The sequence below is a fragment of the Lissotriton helveticus genome, chromosome 6 (assembly GCF_964261635.1).
Source record: "Lissotriton helveticus chromosome 6, aLisHel1.1, whole genome shotgun sequence".
In the NCBI taxonomy this organism is placed as follows: Eukaryota; Metazoa; Chordata; class Amphibia; order Caudata; family Salamandridae; genus Lissotriton; species Lissotriton helveticus.
In genome coordinates this window covers 767,359,764-767,378,370 of record NC_136067.1, presented here as the reverse complement: position 1 = coordinate 767,378,370, position 18,607 = coordinate 767,359,764, and the positions used below count along the sequence as shown (strand labels likewise).

Genomic DNA, 18,607 nt, shown 5'->3' with positions numbered 1-18,607 from the left:
GAGCTGTGCCCCCAACACAAGAGACTGTGCCGCAAACTGTATTTCTCGCCCTAAATGAGTGAAACTATGCTACAAGAAGTAGGACTAACGCCTAATTCTAGACTACAGACCATACATGAGCCTAGCACCAAGTAACAGCGCTGTACTTGCTCCCCTCTATCTGTCTGTGGTGCACTCTTAACAGGTCTTAATTTTATACGTTTTGAGGAACTTGCATTATATACACAGCATTGTAATCAGATGGCAGGCCATATTGACACTTTAAGACCAAAAGCAGTATTCAAGTAAAGAAGCAGGGACAAGGCCACAGCTTTTTGTTCACACAGGAGTGAGCAGTTAACTATATAGGCTAAAATAAACACGATTAATAGAAACTGCCACTAAAAAGAAGCCATTGGCTGGCAGGCACAACCAGGTACTGCTGCCTGTTTGACTCACCACTCTGAGAAAAAGAGTCACATACCACGACACAACCATGAAACGGTTCCTTCTCCACTCGTTCTGGGCATACACTCACTGATTAATTATTACCCCTTTTCGATATCAGTGACTTCATGGGAGGTGGAATGGAGAGCATGGCCTCTAGTTACACACACAAATTAGGAATAAGGATCCTTTCTTTAAACCATGTCTAAAACCAACTTAACTGCACCAACTCTTAGAGTCATGACCTGGCAAGGTCCAACAGCATTGCTAGAAAGTCTGATGTGCACCGCGGGCTTTATACAAATGACAGACATTATCAATGTATGCCCTTAAACATACCTAAACATGACGATTTGGAAAGGAAAGACCCGTTCCCAAAACTCTACCTGTGCCCAATTGCCTAGTCACAGAAACAAAACAAGCAAACAAATCCCCCCCCCCCGGCCCTCACTTACCTAACGCTGGAACAGCACACCGCAAGTCGGCCTCGAGCGCGCCTCAGAAGAGGCGCGGGAGGACAGGAGCGTGACGCGCGTGAACGTGCACGTTGACGTTCCCGCGCGTTCACGGACCTGAGTCGGCTCGTGCACAGGTCTGGAGCTGCTCGTTCACAGCTCTCACTCCCTTGGCAGGGAGGAAGGTGACTATAGTCGAGCTGGCGGGAGCGCTTCACGCTCCAACGCCAGCTCGACCTAAAAAGGAGAAGATAGAAATGAAAGGGGATCTATAAATATTGAGCAGTACCACTGATCACCGGTTTGCCACTGTAATAAATGTAGACCTGCTATATTAAGCATTAACTTTCCTGTAGGGCAACAATCAGACAAAGTCATAAAAATATAAATATTACAAAAGTACAGTTGGACAAACATTTTTTCACCTCTCTTAAGGGAGCCCAATATAGATCCTGACAGTGCATCTAATAAATACATTTTTAGATTCAACCAAAAGTAGAAGATGGAGTTTTAGAGAGTCTACCGAAGCAAGAAAGTTACTTGTAGCTCATACTTCAATGGCAAGTTCATTATATGGCAACCTTCAACCATAAATAATAGCATGCACAAAACAGAAATTACCTTTATGTTAATACAAAGCTAACTGCTTGCACTTTCGCAAAACCTGCATATAAATCAAAAGGTATATTTAGACAAAACACAATCATTTTAGATGAACAGTCTTATTGCTTACCGATTGCTTGGACTGAGTCTTGATTTGTGCCAGTTTTGACTCCAAGCGTTTCATTGTATCATTGTTACTTGCTGGGTAATCACCTAGTTCATTACTAGGATCACTTTTATTACTGTCAAAAAAGGAGCCTGTAAAATAATGCATGATTTTTTTAACACACATTTTATAAGGTTAAATGGTTATTACTTCAGACCCACATAAAACAATTAATTCACTAGCCCCCACACATGTTTATACCTACACAGAAAATATTCACTTAAAAACACAAAGTGCACTTCTGGTTACAAATTAAAACAAAAAAGGGGCAACATATGGTTAGGACCATAACTAGCACAACAGCCTTGCAGATCATAACTTGAACATTATCATCTCACAGGGTCTTTCTCTGAGAGCATCAAACATTGTTACATATTCACAGCAGGGACGTGGAATTCCTATAGTCCGACACCCGGGACATATTGTTTGAGGTCAAGAACAACAAGTTTTCATGTGTATTTTGTCCTTTGGACAAGTAAGCCCAATCCCCTACAGCACAATCCCTTTGGCTGCCAGTTTACAGTACCACATTTAGGATCAGGGAAGGGCATTGTCTGCAGTTAGGTAATATTTGTATACATGTGTTATTGCTGTACAAACTTGTATTCATGGCACATTAATGCAAAGTCTTTATTATTAGGGTGAGCATATGTTGTAAACTCCAACTGCTCTATTGATAGTGGTTCCGTTATAAAAACGTTTACACACACTTTCAATGTTTAGCAATATGAGGCTATGTATAATGCTCCCAGAATACTCTCTGTGATTAGATGCAAATATTTGGAGAAGCTTGAAAGCAAGATTGAGGATTGTTTGCTTTCAAAATAAAATGTTCACAGAAAGTGCAAAAACATTTTGCTAAACATCTGTAGAAGTTTAGGTACAATTTCTTTACAGCATCAGTAAGATATGCGGATGTATGCTAGTATTTCCCAAAAATATCCATTATGGTAAATCAGTGTAACCAGTTTTAATAAGAGTATGGGAAACAAAAATAAACAAGCACTGGTAAAGCCAGTGGGTCTGAAATTGTTGGTCAGCTTTTTGGTTTAGTCAAGGTGTGACATGTTTTGGCATGCCTTATGTAAAATCTTATTGGTGTGGGAGCTGCCAGACCCTCGCCATTATAACAAATATTGGCAAAAGCAAACATTGTTTTGCTCTGAAAAGCACACATTGCCACAGCAGTTCCTGGTAATGTACAAAACAACTGTGTCGATGCTCCTTGTGAAAGAACAGAATGCGGTGACTCCGTGAAATTTGGGGGAGGGGGAGGAGAAAGAGGGAGAGAAAGAGAGAGAGGAAGAGAAAGAGGGAGAGAAAGAGAGAAAGAGAGAGAAAGAGAGAGAGAGAAGAGAGAGAGAGAGAGAGAGAGAGAGAGAGAGAGAGAGAGAGAGAGAGAGAGAGAGAGAGAGAGAGAGAGAGAGAGAGAGAGAGAGAGAGAGAGAGAGAGAGAGAGAGAGAGAGAGAGAGAGAGAGAGAGAGAGAGAAAGAGAAAGAGAAAGAGAAAGAGAAAGAGAGAACTTTAATAAACACAAAAGGCCATGGTTTACGCCAAACCTAATTAGGGGCCTGTTAGACCTGTCTGGCTTTTTGCGTAGTCCCTCCAATTTATTATTTATTTTGTCCCCTTTCTGCCTCCCATACTTTTACTAATTTTTGTGTCCACTAGCTTTTCTAGGTGTTGGTGAAGGGGATAGGTGTTCTTTCCCCCCCTCATAGTTTTTCACCTCAGGCCTAGAGGCCTTTTCTGACAGGAATAAAGTTGGAGTCACAAAATGGTGGCTACCAACTGTCCCAACTGCCAAACCCAGAACCTGTCCCATAGAGTAGAATAGGGCGTTCCAGAACCTTCTGGTCCCTTCTGGACTCCTGAGGGTCAGCCTATAAAAGGCGGAATGCTGGACAGCCATTTTGTCTACCAGAGAGAGTCAGCTAGAGGACAGGCTGTAGCTTAAGGTGGGGGTAGGATAGTCAGAGGTTTGGCCTATTGATTCACCACCCTTCCTCCCTTGGGTTATTTGTCCTATCCCTGCTGCGTTGGATGATTGGAGACCCTGGGCGCCTAGTTGCCCCTAGTCTAGCAACAGGGGGTGTTAAAAGGAGAAGGAGACTGCAGCGCTGCGGAGCGCAGTCCTCTGCCCAGTAAAGGAACTTAAGGGAAGTGACCCCAGGATCAGTGGCTATAAGGGCTGTGAGCTGGTGAGGAGTCAATCGCCATAAGTCACAAGCTTATTTCCCCCTTTTCCCCGTTACCTGGGGCTGCCCTTGCTGAAGTGATCTCCCAGTGACTGTAGTGGGGCTGGTAGCGCGTTTTTCACGAGGCGCCACATAGTGCCCTGATCGCTTGTTCGGGCCGCCTGTGTACTCTGTGGTGGCTGCGGCGGTCGCTGCTGGAGAGGATCGTCTTGTCCTGCGCTGTCTCCTGTCAGCGCTAACCCGGCACAAGGAGCGAGTAAGCCGGTGCTTGTGGGTGGGGCCGGAGAAGGTAGAACCGAGCAGTCTCCAAGTGAAGCCGCCGCTCGCTCGCGCATGCCCGGTCGCGCCGCTTCCCTTCAGGAAGGCGGAGGCGGGACCAGGCGGGGAGGCGCCGAGAGCTCAACAGCGCCTGAAGCGAATTGCATCGTCTTTCCCCCGCTCGAGCGCCTCACGAAGGAGCTGGCGCGAGCGGGAGGGGAGAGTTGAGGAGCCCAGCAGCGGCTCAGAGGAATCGCGGAAAACTCCCTTTCCTTGCTCAGAAGCCACACGGAGGAGCTGGCTCGAGTAGGAGGGGGAAGCTGAGGGGCCCTGGAGGTTGGTGAGCCTCTTCAGCGTTCAGCTCCTTTGCCCTGCCGTTGGTAACTCAAGATTGCAACTCACAAATGTACCACAAGTAAGGAGGATTAACCAGGGGAAGTGAGACATAGTCAGCACTATAGCTGAGAATTTAAACTAAAGTGTACAGCATCCATGAAGAATCTCTGCAAGGGGCTACACTGACAGTTGGTTACCTGGAATCCCCAGACTGGCTCATTGCTTATAGCAGGTCATTACTCCAGAGGAGCCAGTCTAGGTTGGGAAGTGGATACTGAGGGATTAAACAGTGGCCAGTGAGGCTGTTCTAAGAGTACCTGCTAGTTAAGTAGGAAAGTAGGTGTCTAAAAGGGACTGCTGCTGCTCAGTACTGTACAACTGAAACCTTTCTGTAGCAGTGTCCCATGGTGGTAGTTAGAGTGGCTGAGAGGGAGAGTTAAAGAGCACTTCATAGAAGTTGAGTGTCATCAAAGTTTGGAGTCTAATGTGATGAAATGTACTATTGATGTTGATTACTGATACAAGTTAACCCTGTTGAAAATAATACTACTGATTTCATGTCAACTGCATATATTGAGCTGTAGCTTTCCAAAGACTTAAGACTAATGCTATTTCTCCTGATGGAATGTATATTACTAAACCGGGAATACTAAGGATAAGAGAGCAAATACTATTTTTATAAAGAAGTACTTATTTTTCCAACATTGGTGTAGTGTCATTTTTGTGTGCTATTGCGTGAATTTACTGCTGGGTGGTTTGCAACCTTCACACTTGTGCCTCTAGTATTTATGTCTTACCCTAGGCCAGGCTACCCTAGGTGACCTGTCATCCAGGTTCCAACAAAGCGGTGGGATCCTGACTGTGGTTGCAGCTACTCAGTAGTAATTAAACGTAATACACTAGCCTACACCAGGAGTTTTCTCCTAGCGGCCCTCCTAATTTGTCCTTTTGTTTTTCCAAATTTGTTCCTGGTGGTGGGGTGGAGGTAGCTTCAGGTTGCCCTTGCAACTCTAATTTCCTGGTGTGTATAATCTGGTTTTGCCTATTTCAAAATGTAGTTTGCATTAGAAAACCTAGATACCTATTCTGTGGCTCAGCTGAAAGATTTCTGCCAGAAAATGGGGGTATTTTTTAAGCATGGTGCCAAGAAGGGGGAACTCCAGACCAGTCTAAGGGCTTGGGTGGAGGCACACAAAGAAGGGAAGGAGGAGGATGAAGGGACAGACCGGGACCCGGTTGTGGAGATAAATGGATTATTCCACTCGGAGGGGGAAAACCTACTCCCAGGACCAGGGTCCTACTCCAGGAAAGGCAGTAGTGTTTCCGGGGGAGGCTTAACCGAAGCAGAGCTCGCTGACAGGAGGGAAAAGAGGCAATTAAAATGGGAGTTGGCTAAGCTGGAGCAGGAGAAGGAAGAGAAGAGGATGGTTCATGAGTTCAGGTTGAAAGAGTTGGAACTCCAGGCCCTGCAACGGGGGCCCTCTCCTGTAATAAATGGTGGCAGCGAATCCAAAGAAACAGCTAGGGAGCCCAGGCCCTATTTGCCAAAAGACCTTATTGCTAGCTTTAGTCAGGGAGATGACATAGCCAAGTGGTTGGCTGCCTATGAGGTCTCCTTAAGAGCCCATGGGGTGCAGGAGAAGCACTGGGGGGTGGTTTGTATAGATACATGCCTCCTGCTGGTCGGGACACCTTGCTGGCCCTGGAACCAGAGGAGCAAACCAACTACCCCATCATGAAGCTAGCATTAGTAAGGAAGTTTGGGCTTACCCCAGAAAGGTACCGTCAGAAGTTCAGGGGGAGCCACAAGTTGGGTACCCAGAACTGGGTGGACTTCCTTGACTACGCACGTAAGGCATTGGAGGGCTGGGTCAAGGGCAGTGAGGTGAAGGACTATGAGGGGTTGTATGATCTATTTTTGAAAGAGCACCTCCTTGAGAAATGCTTTCCCGAGCTGCGCCAACACCTAGTGGACAGCAAGCTGACCAATCCCCGGAAGCTTGCAGAGGAGGCGGACATCTGGGCATGTACCCGGGTGTCCTCAAAGGGGACTGGAGGGGATTCCCAAAAGGCCGGACAGGGCGCCCCTCAGAAGAAGGAGGGGGGAGATAAAAAGAGGGAGTTCTCTAAAGGTCCCCAAAACAGTTTCCAAGGGAAGGGAACAGGTTTCACCCCTAAGGTAAACCCGCCCAGAAACCCTAATCCTGGCCAAAGCCAGCAGCCAAGGGTTCTCCACTGTTTTGAGTGTGGTGGTGTTGGACATTATAAGGGAGATGTCAGATGCCCAAAGAGACCACCCCCTCCCACCAGAGGAAAACCACCGGGAGTAGCTAGTGTAGCGCTCGGGGAGGAGTTGCCCTTAGATAAGGGGGGTGAGTGGGCGGGTGTCACCTTAGTGTCCCTGGGAGAGCGGGAGATGGTTCCAAAGATCCAGGTGCCCCCAAATACTACAAAGTATGGGCAGTGGGTCACCATCAATGGCCAGAGAGGGGAGGCTCTGAGAGATACAGGAGCCAGTATGACTATGGTGAGAAGTCAATTGGTGTCTCCAGAGCAGGTGGTTCCCCATGTACTCCACCCCGCCGCGATGGCTGACGGCAGAATGGGCCACTATCCAGTGGCTGAGGTTCCCTTTGAGTGGGAGGGGGTTGCAGGTTCACTTCGAGTTGCCGTAAGCCCTGCCGTGCCAGTTGATTGTCTGCTGGGGAATGACATGGAGCACAACACTTGGAGAGAGGTGGAACACCGGACGCACTCCGCGATGCTGGGTACACCTGACTGGGCCTGTGTGAGCACAAGGTCTGCGACTGCCCGGAGAGGGAGTTCGCCTGGGTTGGAGCCTGGAACAATGGCCCAACCCTCTGCCAAAAACGGACAGATCCGAAGACAGGAAGAGCCTGCTTCGGCTTCCGCACCCCATGTGACGGATCGGCCACCTGCAGTGGTGGACCAGGAGTCTGTGGAGGGGGAAGTAGACTCTCTGGAAGATTTACCCATCCCTGCTGAGTGGCATGTGGAGGGAGGACCTACCAGAGAGGAATTCTGTAAGGGGCAGAGGGAGTGCCCTACCCTTGAGGGACTGAGGCGTCAGGCTGAAGCCCAGGCAGCAGGTGATGTTACGGGATACTACCATATTTACTGGGAGGATGGACTCCTCTACAGTGAACCCAAGGTACCCTTACCTGGCTCATCAAGGGCCTTGGTAGTCCCGCAACAATACCGAGCCTTTCTGCTGGAATTGGCTCATGCTATACCCTTGGCAGGACACTTAGGTCAGGACAAGACCTTTGCTCGGCTTGTCCTCCACTTTTATTGGCCTCAAATGAAAGTGGCGTCCAACACTTACTGTCGGACATGTGTATCCTGCCAGGCCAGTGGGAAAACAGGGGTGAAGCTGAAAGCTCCCCTGGAACCACTTCCAGTCGTTAGCACCCCCTTTGAAAGGGTGGGCATCGACATTGTAGGGCCATTGGATCCACCAACAACAGCTGATCTCTTCTCGTCTCAAGAGAAGGATGGGTCGGTGGAGGGAGTGATTCTCTCCCCATCCCCAACTCCTGAGCAGCGAGAGGATTGCCGCCAGGTATTGGAGCAGTACTCTTCGTTGTTCTCCCTTGTCCCGGGAAGAACCCACCTGTGTACCCATGATGTGGACACAGGAGACAGCCCACCAGTGAAATCAAAGACCTACCGGCTGTCAGACAAGGTGAAGGCTAGCATCCATGGAGAGGTTACCAAGATGCTAGAGCTGGGAGTCATAGAACCTTCCAACAGCCCTTGGTCCAGTCCGGTGGTGCTAGTGCCAAAAGCCGCTCCACCAGGCACCACACCAGAACTGAGGTTCTATGTGGATTACCGGGGACTGAACTCAGTGACAAAGACTGATGCTCATCCGATCCCCAGGGCGGATGAATTAATTGACCGGCTAGGAGCTGCCCAATATCTGAGTACCTTTGACCTCACTTCGGGGTACTGGCAGATCTCCTTGACAGATGGAGCAAAGGAAAGGTCAGCCTTCTCCACGCCTGGGGGACACTTCCAGTTTTGTGTGATGCCCTTTGGGCTCAAGAATGCCCCTGCCACATTTCAGCGGCTGGTGAACCAGGTCCTCTCTGGAATGGAGAGTTTCTCTGCTGCTTACCTGGATGACATTGCTGTCTTCAGTAGCAGTTGGGAGGACCATTTGCAACATTTGCAAGCAGTTCTCCAGGCCCTGAAGCAAGCTGGATTGACAATCAAGGCCAGCAAATGCCAGATTGGGCAGGGGTCGGTTGTGTACCTTGGACACTTGGTGGGTAGGGGGTCAGTGCAGCCCCTGCAGGCAAAGATTGAGGCGATCATGGCTTGGGAACCCCCCAAGACACAGACTGAGGTCCGAGCTTTCCTGGGCCTCACAGGCTACTACCGTCACTTTGTGAAGGGATATGGCACTATTGTAGCGCCCCTCACAGAGCTCACCTCAAAGAAACAACCTCGACGGGTAGTTTGGACGAAAGCTTGTCGGCAAGCTTTTGAGAAACTGAAGCAGGCAATGTGTGCAGCACCGGTCCTGAGGGCCCCAGACTTCTCCAAGGAGTTCATTGTCCAGACAGATGCATCAGAACATGGCATTGGGGCAGTGTTATCGCAACTAAATGAAGAGGGCCTGGATCAGCCTGTGGTCTTCTTATCCAGAAGACTGCTTCCCCGGGAACAGAAGTGGAGTGCAATTGAACGGGAAGCTTTTGCGGTGGTCTGGGCTCTGAAGAAGCTGCGGCCATACCTGTTTGGCTCGCACTTCCTGGTTCAGACTGACCATCGCCCCCTTTGTTGGCTAATGCAGATGAAGGGGGAGAATCCCAAGCTGTTGAGGTGGTCCATCTCCCTACAGGGAATGGACTTCCGGGTGGAACATCGGCCTGGAGTGGACCACGCCAATGCAGACGGTCTCTCCAGGTATTTCCGCCTTAGTGATGAGGACTCCCAAGGGGTTGGGTAGTTCTCCCCACTTTCAGCTGGGGGGGGACGCGTGTTAGACCTGTCTGGCTTTTTGCGTAGTCCCTCCAATTTATTATTTATTTTGTCCCCTTTCTGCCCCCCATACTTTTACTAATTTTTGTGTCCACTAGCTTTTCTAGGTGTTGGTGAAGGGGATAGGTGTTCTTTCCCCCCCTCATAGTTTTTCACCTCAGGCCTAGAGGCCTTTTCTGACAGGAATAAAGTTGGAGTCACAAAATGGTGGCTACCAACTGTCCCAACTGCCAAACCCAGAACCTGTCCCATAGAGTAGAATAGGGCGTTCCAGAACCTTCTGGTCCCTTCTGGACTCCTGAGGGTCAGCCTATAAAAGGCGGAATGCTGGACAGCCATTTTGTCTACCAGAGAGAGTCAGCTAGAGGACAGGCTGTAGCTTAAGGTGGGGGTAGGATAGTCAGAGGTTTGGCCTATTGATTCACCACCCTTCCTCCCTTGGGTTATTTGTCCTATCCCTGCTGCGTTGGATGATTGGAGACCCTGGGCGCCTAGATGCCCCTAGTCTAGCAACAGGGTGTGTTAAAAGGAGAAGGAGACTGCAGCGCTGCGGAGCGCAGTCCTCTGCCCAGTAAAGGAACTTAAGGGAAGTGACCCCAGGATACTATTTCAGTGGCTATAAGGGCTGTGAGCTGGTGAGGAGTCAATCGCGATAAGTCAAAAGCTTATTTCCCCCTTTTCCCTGTTACCTGGGGCTGCCCTTGCTGAAGTGATCTCCCAGTGACTGTAGTGGGGCTGGTAGCGCGTTTTTCACGAGGCGCCACATAGTGCCCTGATCGCTTGTTCGGGCCGCCTGTGTACTCTGTGGTGGCTGCGGCGGTCGCTGCTGGAGAGGATCGTCTTGTCCTGCGCTGTCTCCTGTCAGCGCTAACCCGGCACAAGGAGCGAGTAAGCCGGTGCTTGTGGGTGGGGCCGGAGAAGGTAGAACCGAGCAGTCTCCAAGTGAAGCCGCCGCTCGCTCGCGCATGCCCGGTCGCGCCGCTTCCCTTCAGGAAGGCGGAGGCGGGACCAGGCGGGGAGGCGCCGAGAGCTCAACAGCGCCTGAAGCGAATTGCATCGTCTTTCCCCTGCTCGAGCGCCTCGCGAAGGAGCTGGCGCGAGCGGGAGGGGAGAGTTGAGGAGCCCAGCAGCGGCTCAGAGGAATCGCGGAAAACTCCCTTTCCTTGCTCAGAAGCCACACGGAGGAGCTGGCTCGAGTAGGAGGGGGAAGCTGAGGGGCCCTGGAGGTTGGTGAGCCTCTTCAGCGTTCAGCTCCTTTGCCCTGCCGTTGGTAACTCAAGATTGCAACTCACAAATGTACCACAAGTAAGGAGGATTAACCAGGGGAAGTGAGACATAGTCAGCACTATAGCTGAGAATTTAAACTAAAGTGTACAGCATCCATGAAGAATCTCTGCAAGGGGCTACACTGACAGTTGGTTACCTGGAATCCCCAGACTGGCTCATTGCTTATAGCAGGTCATTACTCCAGAGGAGCCAGTCTAGGTTGGGAAGTGGATACTGAGGGATTAAACAGTGGCCAGTGAGGCTGTTCTAAGAGTACCTGCTATTTAAGTAGGAAAGTAGGTGTCTAAAAGGGACTGCTGCTGCTCAGTACTGTACAACTGAAACCTTTCTGTAGCAGTGTCCCATGGTGGTAGTTAGAGTGGCTGAGAGGGAGAGTTAAAGAGCACTTCATAGAAGTTGAGTGTCATCAAAGTTTGGAGTCTAATGTGATGAAATGTACTATTGATGTTGATTACTGATACAAGTTAACCCTGTTGAAAATAATACTACTGATTTCATGTCAACTGCATATACTGAGCTGTAGCTTTCCAAAGACTTAAGACTAATGCTATTTCTCCTGATGGAATGTATATTACTAAACCGGGAATACTAAGGATAAGAGAGCAAATACTATTTTTATAAACAAGTACTTATTTTTCCAACATTGGTGTAGTGTCATTTTTGTGTGCTATTGCGTGAATTTACTGCTGGGTGGTTTGCAACCTTCACACTTGTGCCTCTAGTATTTATGTCTTACCCTAGGCCAGGCTACCCTAGGTGACCTGTCATCCAGGTTCCAACAGGGCCCAATTAGTAAATAAAGTCTCAAAAGTGCACCCATGTCCTTGCATTAAATACAGACGTACAGATTTTGTGAATTCTCAAGACTTTACAGAAGTAGGCCAAGAAATAGTACTCCTAGAAAATATTTGTGAACTGCATTTTAGCATGAGCAAATATGCAGGTGTAGATTTGCTTATTCAAAAATCTAAGTGTTTGCAAGTTCACTTTCCCTCCAACATTGTCCAACTCTGAAATAAGTTTTATGTCTGCCATTGTCCAACATTTATCAGTATGGGAAAAGATTAGAGAAGAGTTGGTGAAAACCCTTAAACATGCAAGTTAGTAGGTTTGCACAGACTCAAAAGGGCATTCCAACCCTGGAACTGTTGCTTACCTTTACCTTCAGCATCAGTATGTAGATATGTGGAAACGTGGCAATATGAGGGAATTGCTAGTATTTGAACCCTACTATGGAAGGAACCCTGGCATAATCAGAGAGGCTATTTCAGAGCTCTTGTATAATGAGATTGCTGCCGTAATTTGTCACCGCATTACATGGCACAAAAGGGACAAATGGATTTTTTTTTAGAGGACAAGTAGATTTATGAAGCAACCTGCCCCATGGACAATTAGATATGTTATTAAATTCCACACTTCTGTTCACAGGTGTGTATAGCAGGGCTGTTCAATGGACAAAGTTAACTCTTGATATTATGTTATGCATGCTTTTTGTCAAGTGTCTTCTGCAGCTCTAAGGCTACTTTGAAGTGCTAAGGCAGCAAGTTTACCTCCGTCACGTGAATAATTTTTTCCTTTTACGCCTAAAAAGAAAATATCAAATTCTGGCATGTTATTTATTTGTTTTTACTGATTATAACTCTTTTTGTTAACTGCATACTTTCAATAAAGTTCACGTCACTGCTCTGTGGTTTAAAGTGACCTTATTTGGAGAGTACCACCTCCTCTGGACCCCGTATAAGGTTGAGAAGTATGATCAAGCACTGAATAATAAAACCATCCATGTACAACTGAAACTGTGAGCACACTGGTCATAATGAATTGTAAGAAGGAATGGTTTTGTTCCATTCTAATTCAGAATTCACGGACAGCCTCTTATTGTGCAGAATCTGACCGCGCAGACTAATCGTTATAGAAATACCACAATACAATAGAAAGAAAGAGAACGTTCGGAAGCTTGGCAAGAAGTCAACTGAAAGGACTGAGGTAAACGATTTTCCTTAATATGATAAGCCTTTCCACTGCTTGTTTAAAATATATGTTAAGGTGACATAATCCAGGCTAACCATAACTTCACTTCAGCCATGCACAGAGAGGGTTGGTTGCTAAGTCTGTCCTTGAGCCATGACCATTTTTATTTGAAAAAAAATTTTTCTGGGTTTAAACACTGTCCCATGTACGCTTGTGACCATCCTGAGGGGTTCGTTGTTGCGGGCCCACAAACCCTCTAATGTCTACAATGTTTGGTATCACTTGCGGTGGATGTGCAGACCTCAGAGGATGTGAACCCAGCATGAGTGTTTGCAAACTCTACAGTGAAACTTCCTTTTGCAACGCAGGGGTACTTTTAGGGGGCCGGCTTTACTCAGGGGTGCAGGGGATCCCCAAACTGCCCCACAAAAGGCTGGTTAATATGATGTTTTTAGGACAAAAGGCCTTAGTCCCTTTGTCTGGCAATGGCAGCATTAAAGGTTTTCTTGAAGTTGCAGCTGGCCAATGACTGAGCTTTGGGTCCTCGTACTAAAAATGGATGACAGGAGAACCAGCTCCCTCACCCAATAGGATTTGTTCATTTTTATAATTTGGTTTGCAAATGGTCTGTGAAATCAGGTTTGCAGACCATTCATAGATCAATGTTCCAGATATATTTATACTGGTGGGCCCATCGGTTGGCACATTAGAAAACACTTTTCTAATGTGCATTTCTTAAAAACGACTGAACTGATTTACAGCAAACCAATCAAAGGCACTTCGTTGAGTAAAATTCTATTTTCGTGGCAAGTATGGTGGAATTCCATCAAGCATTTTTTCTGTATCAGAGCAAAGAATCATATGGGAACTCCCTTTCTTCTGCCCCAGATGTATTTGAAATCCGCAAAGCCGCACCAAAACCTCTGTAATACATAATTATATATATGAACTGCAATAGCTGGCCATTAACAGACTATATGGTTGTAATTTAAGATGGCAGCAATAATTTCTTGAGGACCTGGAGCTAAATACTCAAGTGAAAAAAGGCTGGAATCGAATATTTAAAATAAACAGAACCAAGTATGGATTAGAATCTGACATCAATAATTTTTATTTGAAACAAGCTCTTTGTCTCCATTATTAAAGAATTGAAGGTGACGTTATAGGCCTGGGCATGGAAGAACTTAACTACTGTTTACATGGATATTTTGCTCCACTGTTATATGATCAAATCGCCACACACATTGTATAAGTTTACTGCACTACCAGAGGCTGGTCTATTTATAAAAAAAAACAGATGAACGTAAAACTGGTTAATTTGCCTAACTGATTTGATAACAATCATGTAAAAGAAATGGGGAACATTTAAAACAATGCTGGGTCTGTGATGTTTAAGTCTTGAAATTATCGAAGAAAGTCATTCATAAATCACAAAAAACGCTCAACACAGACTGAAACTAGGTAGAACCGTATACTAATGTTGATGGTTTAAAAAAAATGTATTTGATAAAAGGGTAGTGCTTGTTCCAACCTTGACAAACTATATATTAAACGGGAAAATGAAAGAAGAGTGCTGAGGAATCCAATCAGTTCTAGAAAGAAAGCATTAACCTTCTTGATCCCAAACCAACAAAAACTCTTTACAAAGGTTCGGCCATGGAAAGAGCACATAGCTCCCTTTTCCTTCTCACAAAATATCCATGTCAGAAAAAACAGAGCTAAGCTTCATAATGTAAGCAGCTATGGGTGCAAGGGTTTATACATTAGCCTAGAAAATATCAGGTAGCTGTCTTATACCTGTATTAAGAATGCTCTTCTAAATATTAGAGAAGGTAAATAAGGCTTGCACATGTATAATTGAATACCAGTTTCGGGTAAACCAAGTGCTTTTTTATTAAGACATTCTAGGAACAAGATAAGTCAATAGTCCTGTAGAGAGCACAACACCACCCTAACCCTGTGATATTTCCGTGTGCCTCGTGATATGGCAAAGCCACCCCCACAGCCTTGAATATACAAGGTAGGAAACACTTTCACGGATGGGCTCACTGACCTAATATAGTGTCAGCAGCAGCTCAACAATTACGGAGAGCTGCTTTATCCGGCTTCCAGGCCTAAATATATTTCGGACCCTTTGAAAGGCTACCTCCTGCACATTCGTTAGCTACTCCTCCCTCCAATGATGAAGTGTAATGCTTGTGATGTATTATTGTAAATTGATCGCATGATGATGTACTCTGCTCCCCAGGTCGCTAGCAGATCTTCCCCCACACTTTCATACTAACTGCATTGAGCAATGTCGGGGTTCCGTTAATCTACAGTTGGTGGTCGGTGATGTGATATCTTGTAACAGACGAAGGTGAATGCTGACCTGTGTCGACACGTACTGCTCTCTCTGCCGAATTGTTGAGCCCCTACTCGAAAGATTACAAGTAACATTATGGACTTTGCGGACTGTAACCGGTGCTATAAGTTGCTTCTGCCTGCAATGTATACAAAATGTTATTTGCTGCAGTTGTGTCTGTAAAATGATGGAATTTCCTTGTACTGTAACTTCTTTAAAAAAAAATCAATAAATAAAGTTAAAAAAAAAGGTAGGAAACACTTGCTCTTAATGTGCCAGTCTATTAGCTTCAGGTACAGCACAGAGGAGGCCGGAATCCTAATCACCTTTTCATAAGGAAGTGTACAGCATAGGAAAGCAGCCCCAAAAATAAGGAATGGCATAATCATGCTATGGCATTTTGAAGCCGATAGCGGTCACATACCCTGATCCCAAATATATAAAGGCCTTGTGAATCAATGCAAGAGAAGAAACAATATCCCGTGCCCATGTTGGAAACAGGTAAGAGGCATATACAGGATTATCACTTCCCTCTGCTCTCCAAACATACAGTTTCAGCAACAGGTGCGATAAAAGTACGTTTTTGTGTACGGCAGTTTTTTTCCTTCAGCCACCAATATAGCGTTGCATCATAAAAAACACAGTTTATCTGATACAGTTTGAGGATAAATAAAAACACAAAATACTGGAAAATACATTTTCAAAATCAGTGTCAGTTTTTCTTTACAGATTATACCTGTACTTGTGGCAGAATTACTTTGGCCTTCATCTGAATACTGACAAGGATAGTGCAGAGACTCGTCAGCGCCAGGAAAATACTACAAAGGGAACAAACAACATTAGAAAAAGCATTGAAAAAGTATTATTTTTCGCTTAAATTAAAAAAGAAGCACTGCTTGGTAAGCGCATCTCCTCTCACCTACTATACAGGCAGTTGATTTGGTCTGAGTCCTGATCAATCATACTGTGCTGATAAGCCCATTTGTACAAAATTCCCACTATGTACTTGAAAATTCTCAATGTAGATTCTGAGAAAGAAGACTGACAGGCTTCACCACGGGCAAAGATTATCTGCAAATGGGGCAATTATGCCAAAATGGTGAAGTGTCTGCACCCGCAAGTTTTGTAAGAAACATGGGCTGAAGAGCATTTCAGGATGGATTGATCATATTCAAATTTATTTACTTCTGGCTTGGCAGAGGTAAGAACATTTCCATTTATACATACAGAATTATGCACCTAGTCACCACAATGAATGTAAAAATACTAAACACGCAGGTACTCCAAAATCCCAAACTCCCACATATTTAGATGTCCAGGAATACTCCTGGAATCCTTGGAGAATAAAAAAAAAAAAAAAAAAAAAAAGAAGATGGACTTCAAAATTAATAGCAGTACTACGGGAGCACATTTCTCTCGGTATCTTTGTGAACCCAGCTCATTATGAAATTGTACTACCATGGTACTTGCAAACACTGCCACATGACCGGGTAGACTCCGTGGACATCATCCCCCACCAGGCTTTGCGCCAGGAGGCACCGACGCTCCATGCCTGCCTGTGATCAAAGCAACACTCTCCCGGAGCGTGGGATACTTGCAAACACTGCCACAGGCGGACTTCAGGGACTTCATCCCCCACTCGCCTTTGCACCAAGATGTGCCGGCGTTCCAGGCCTGCCTCCCGCCGAGAGGTTATCAGCGCAACAATCTCCCGCAGGGCAAGATGTGCCCGGGCCAAGGGCAGGCCCATTCATAACAGTCAGAGCCTGGAGGAGGCTGGACTGGGCCACCCTCTGGCATCTCGCCCAAAAGATACTGTTAGAAATATTGGCTATTTCAATTGTTCCTTTTGTGGATTTAAAAGGCCGTGCATTAGTATAGACGAGTGTTCAAAGTTTATTTTCTTCCCCTGATTCAATTGATTTCTCAAAGTATAAGATTTAATGGGAAAAAAGAAGGCTAAAGTTGTGGCTAACAGTCCTCCAACTACAAAGAAAGTTCCCAAATCAACAGGAGGGAACTGTGATATGGACAGTAATGATGGCCTTCTGTAGGAAGTGGAGATGATATTAAATCCTCCCACTGATCTTTATCTGTTTCTCCAAAATTACGTCCCTCCCCGCAAAGAAGAGGATATCAAAGAAGAGGGTCCCCGACGTGTTTACTAACTTGAAGAATTCAGCATCTTTCTCCCATGAAACTTCCTAAAGAACAGCTCAAATCTCAAGTACTGTTGATCAGAGTACTGGGAACAATGCTTTGGGATTGGTTAATCCCGATGTACAATGTGAAAATAGTCTTGACCCTCATTCAATTCAGGGGGACGACGAGCTTGGTGGGGAAGAGAAGGTAACCAGTGACCAGGATATGCAGCCTAGTGGAGGAGGTTGAGGGATAGGGTTGGGGACCTGAGACTGGTAATAAAAACCCTGGAAGGGACAACTGACACGGTCTTGGTGCAAAAGAGTATCACTAAGGTCACTCCACTTGTTGAGGTCTGTGGGGAGAATACGTTTTCAACACCCCATATTCCTTTCCTGGCACAGGTGGACATGCCTCCAAGACCCCATGTTTCTCACCCAGCACACGGTTCTGTATCCTCGGGCAGCCTTTCCCCACTGTAACACTAGAAGGTTAGAAGAGACATTACATATGCAGTTGCTTTGTACAGGAGGAAGGGTGGGGTGTGAAGGGGGGGGCGCTGGGTAGTCAGTTGTGACCCAGGCTGGGGTAGCCCAAGGAACACTGACACTTTCAGTGGGGCACCTAAGGAGGAATGCAACGATAATGGCAAGCCTACCCACGTTTACCTTCAGCAAAGAGGAGGGTTGACGCTTAATGGAATACAGTTACTCAGACCACCAACCTTGAACCAGGGCCAGAATTTCCTGTCCCTAGTCCCCAAAGATAACCAGGAGTGCTGGGAAGTCTAGGACTTTTTAACCAACAAAGCCATCTATTGGTTCCGGAATGTAAAGAGCTGCTATCCAATCATAAGGGGCACTATTATGAGAGTTGGGTGGATTGAGACCTTGGGCGATCCCTGTGACTTGGTGCACTTTACTAGGAACTTAACAGTAAATCAAATATGCCAATCATGGAGAACCAATAACAATGACAATTTGCACAGAGAGCACTTGCACTCTGGCCCTGATCAGCAGTGGCAAAGTGCCCAGAGTACCTAAGCCAACAAAACGAAGTCCAGCACACAGTCAAAAATGCAGAAGGTTCATGCAAAAAGTAAGGGGAACCAACACATAGGATGCCAGTCTAACACTTGCGTAGAAACTAGCAATGCTAAAATCAAGCATATGATCCCTGTGTCCCCTAGAGCCAGTTAAACCCACAAACAGGGGACCACCCTAGCCTTTTTGGGTAATTTTCCTTTAATGGATATCTGCAAGGCAGCTTTATGGTTAATCATACACACCTTCACAAAGCGTTATTGTGCAGATGCCTTGAAGCATCAACAAGCGTTAGATGGCCATTGAGAACATTCATTCAAACATTTGCTTTATTCTATGCAGAGCATGTCAATCTACAGTCACCTAT

General features: G+C 46.3%; 1 protein-coding gene across 5 annotated transcripts in view; it reads right to left on the bottom strand.

Annotated features, from left to right (window-relative positions):
* Positions 1 to 18,607, bottom strand: part of MAP3K7 (mitogen-activated protein kinase kinase kinase 7) — a 323,646-nt gene that overhangs the window by 149,293 nt on the left and 155,746 nt on the right. For all 5 annotated transcript variants that reach the window (XM_078648255.1, XM_078648256.1, XM_078648254.1 and 2 more), the window contains exons 9-10: positions 15,792 to 15,873; positions 1,615 to 1,742 (exon numbers count right to left, since the gene is read on the bottom strand). In XM_078648255.1, the coding sequence (XP_078504381.1) occupies positions 1,615 to 1,742; positions 15,792 to 15,873 (210 nt within the window). The remainder of the gene's footprint in view (positions 1 to 1,614; positions 1,743 to 15,791; positions 15,874 to 18,607) is intronic.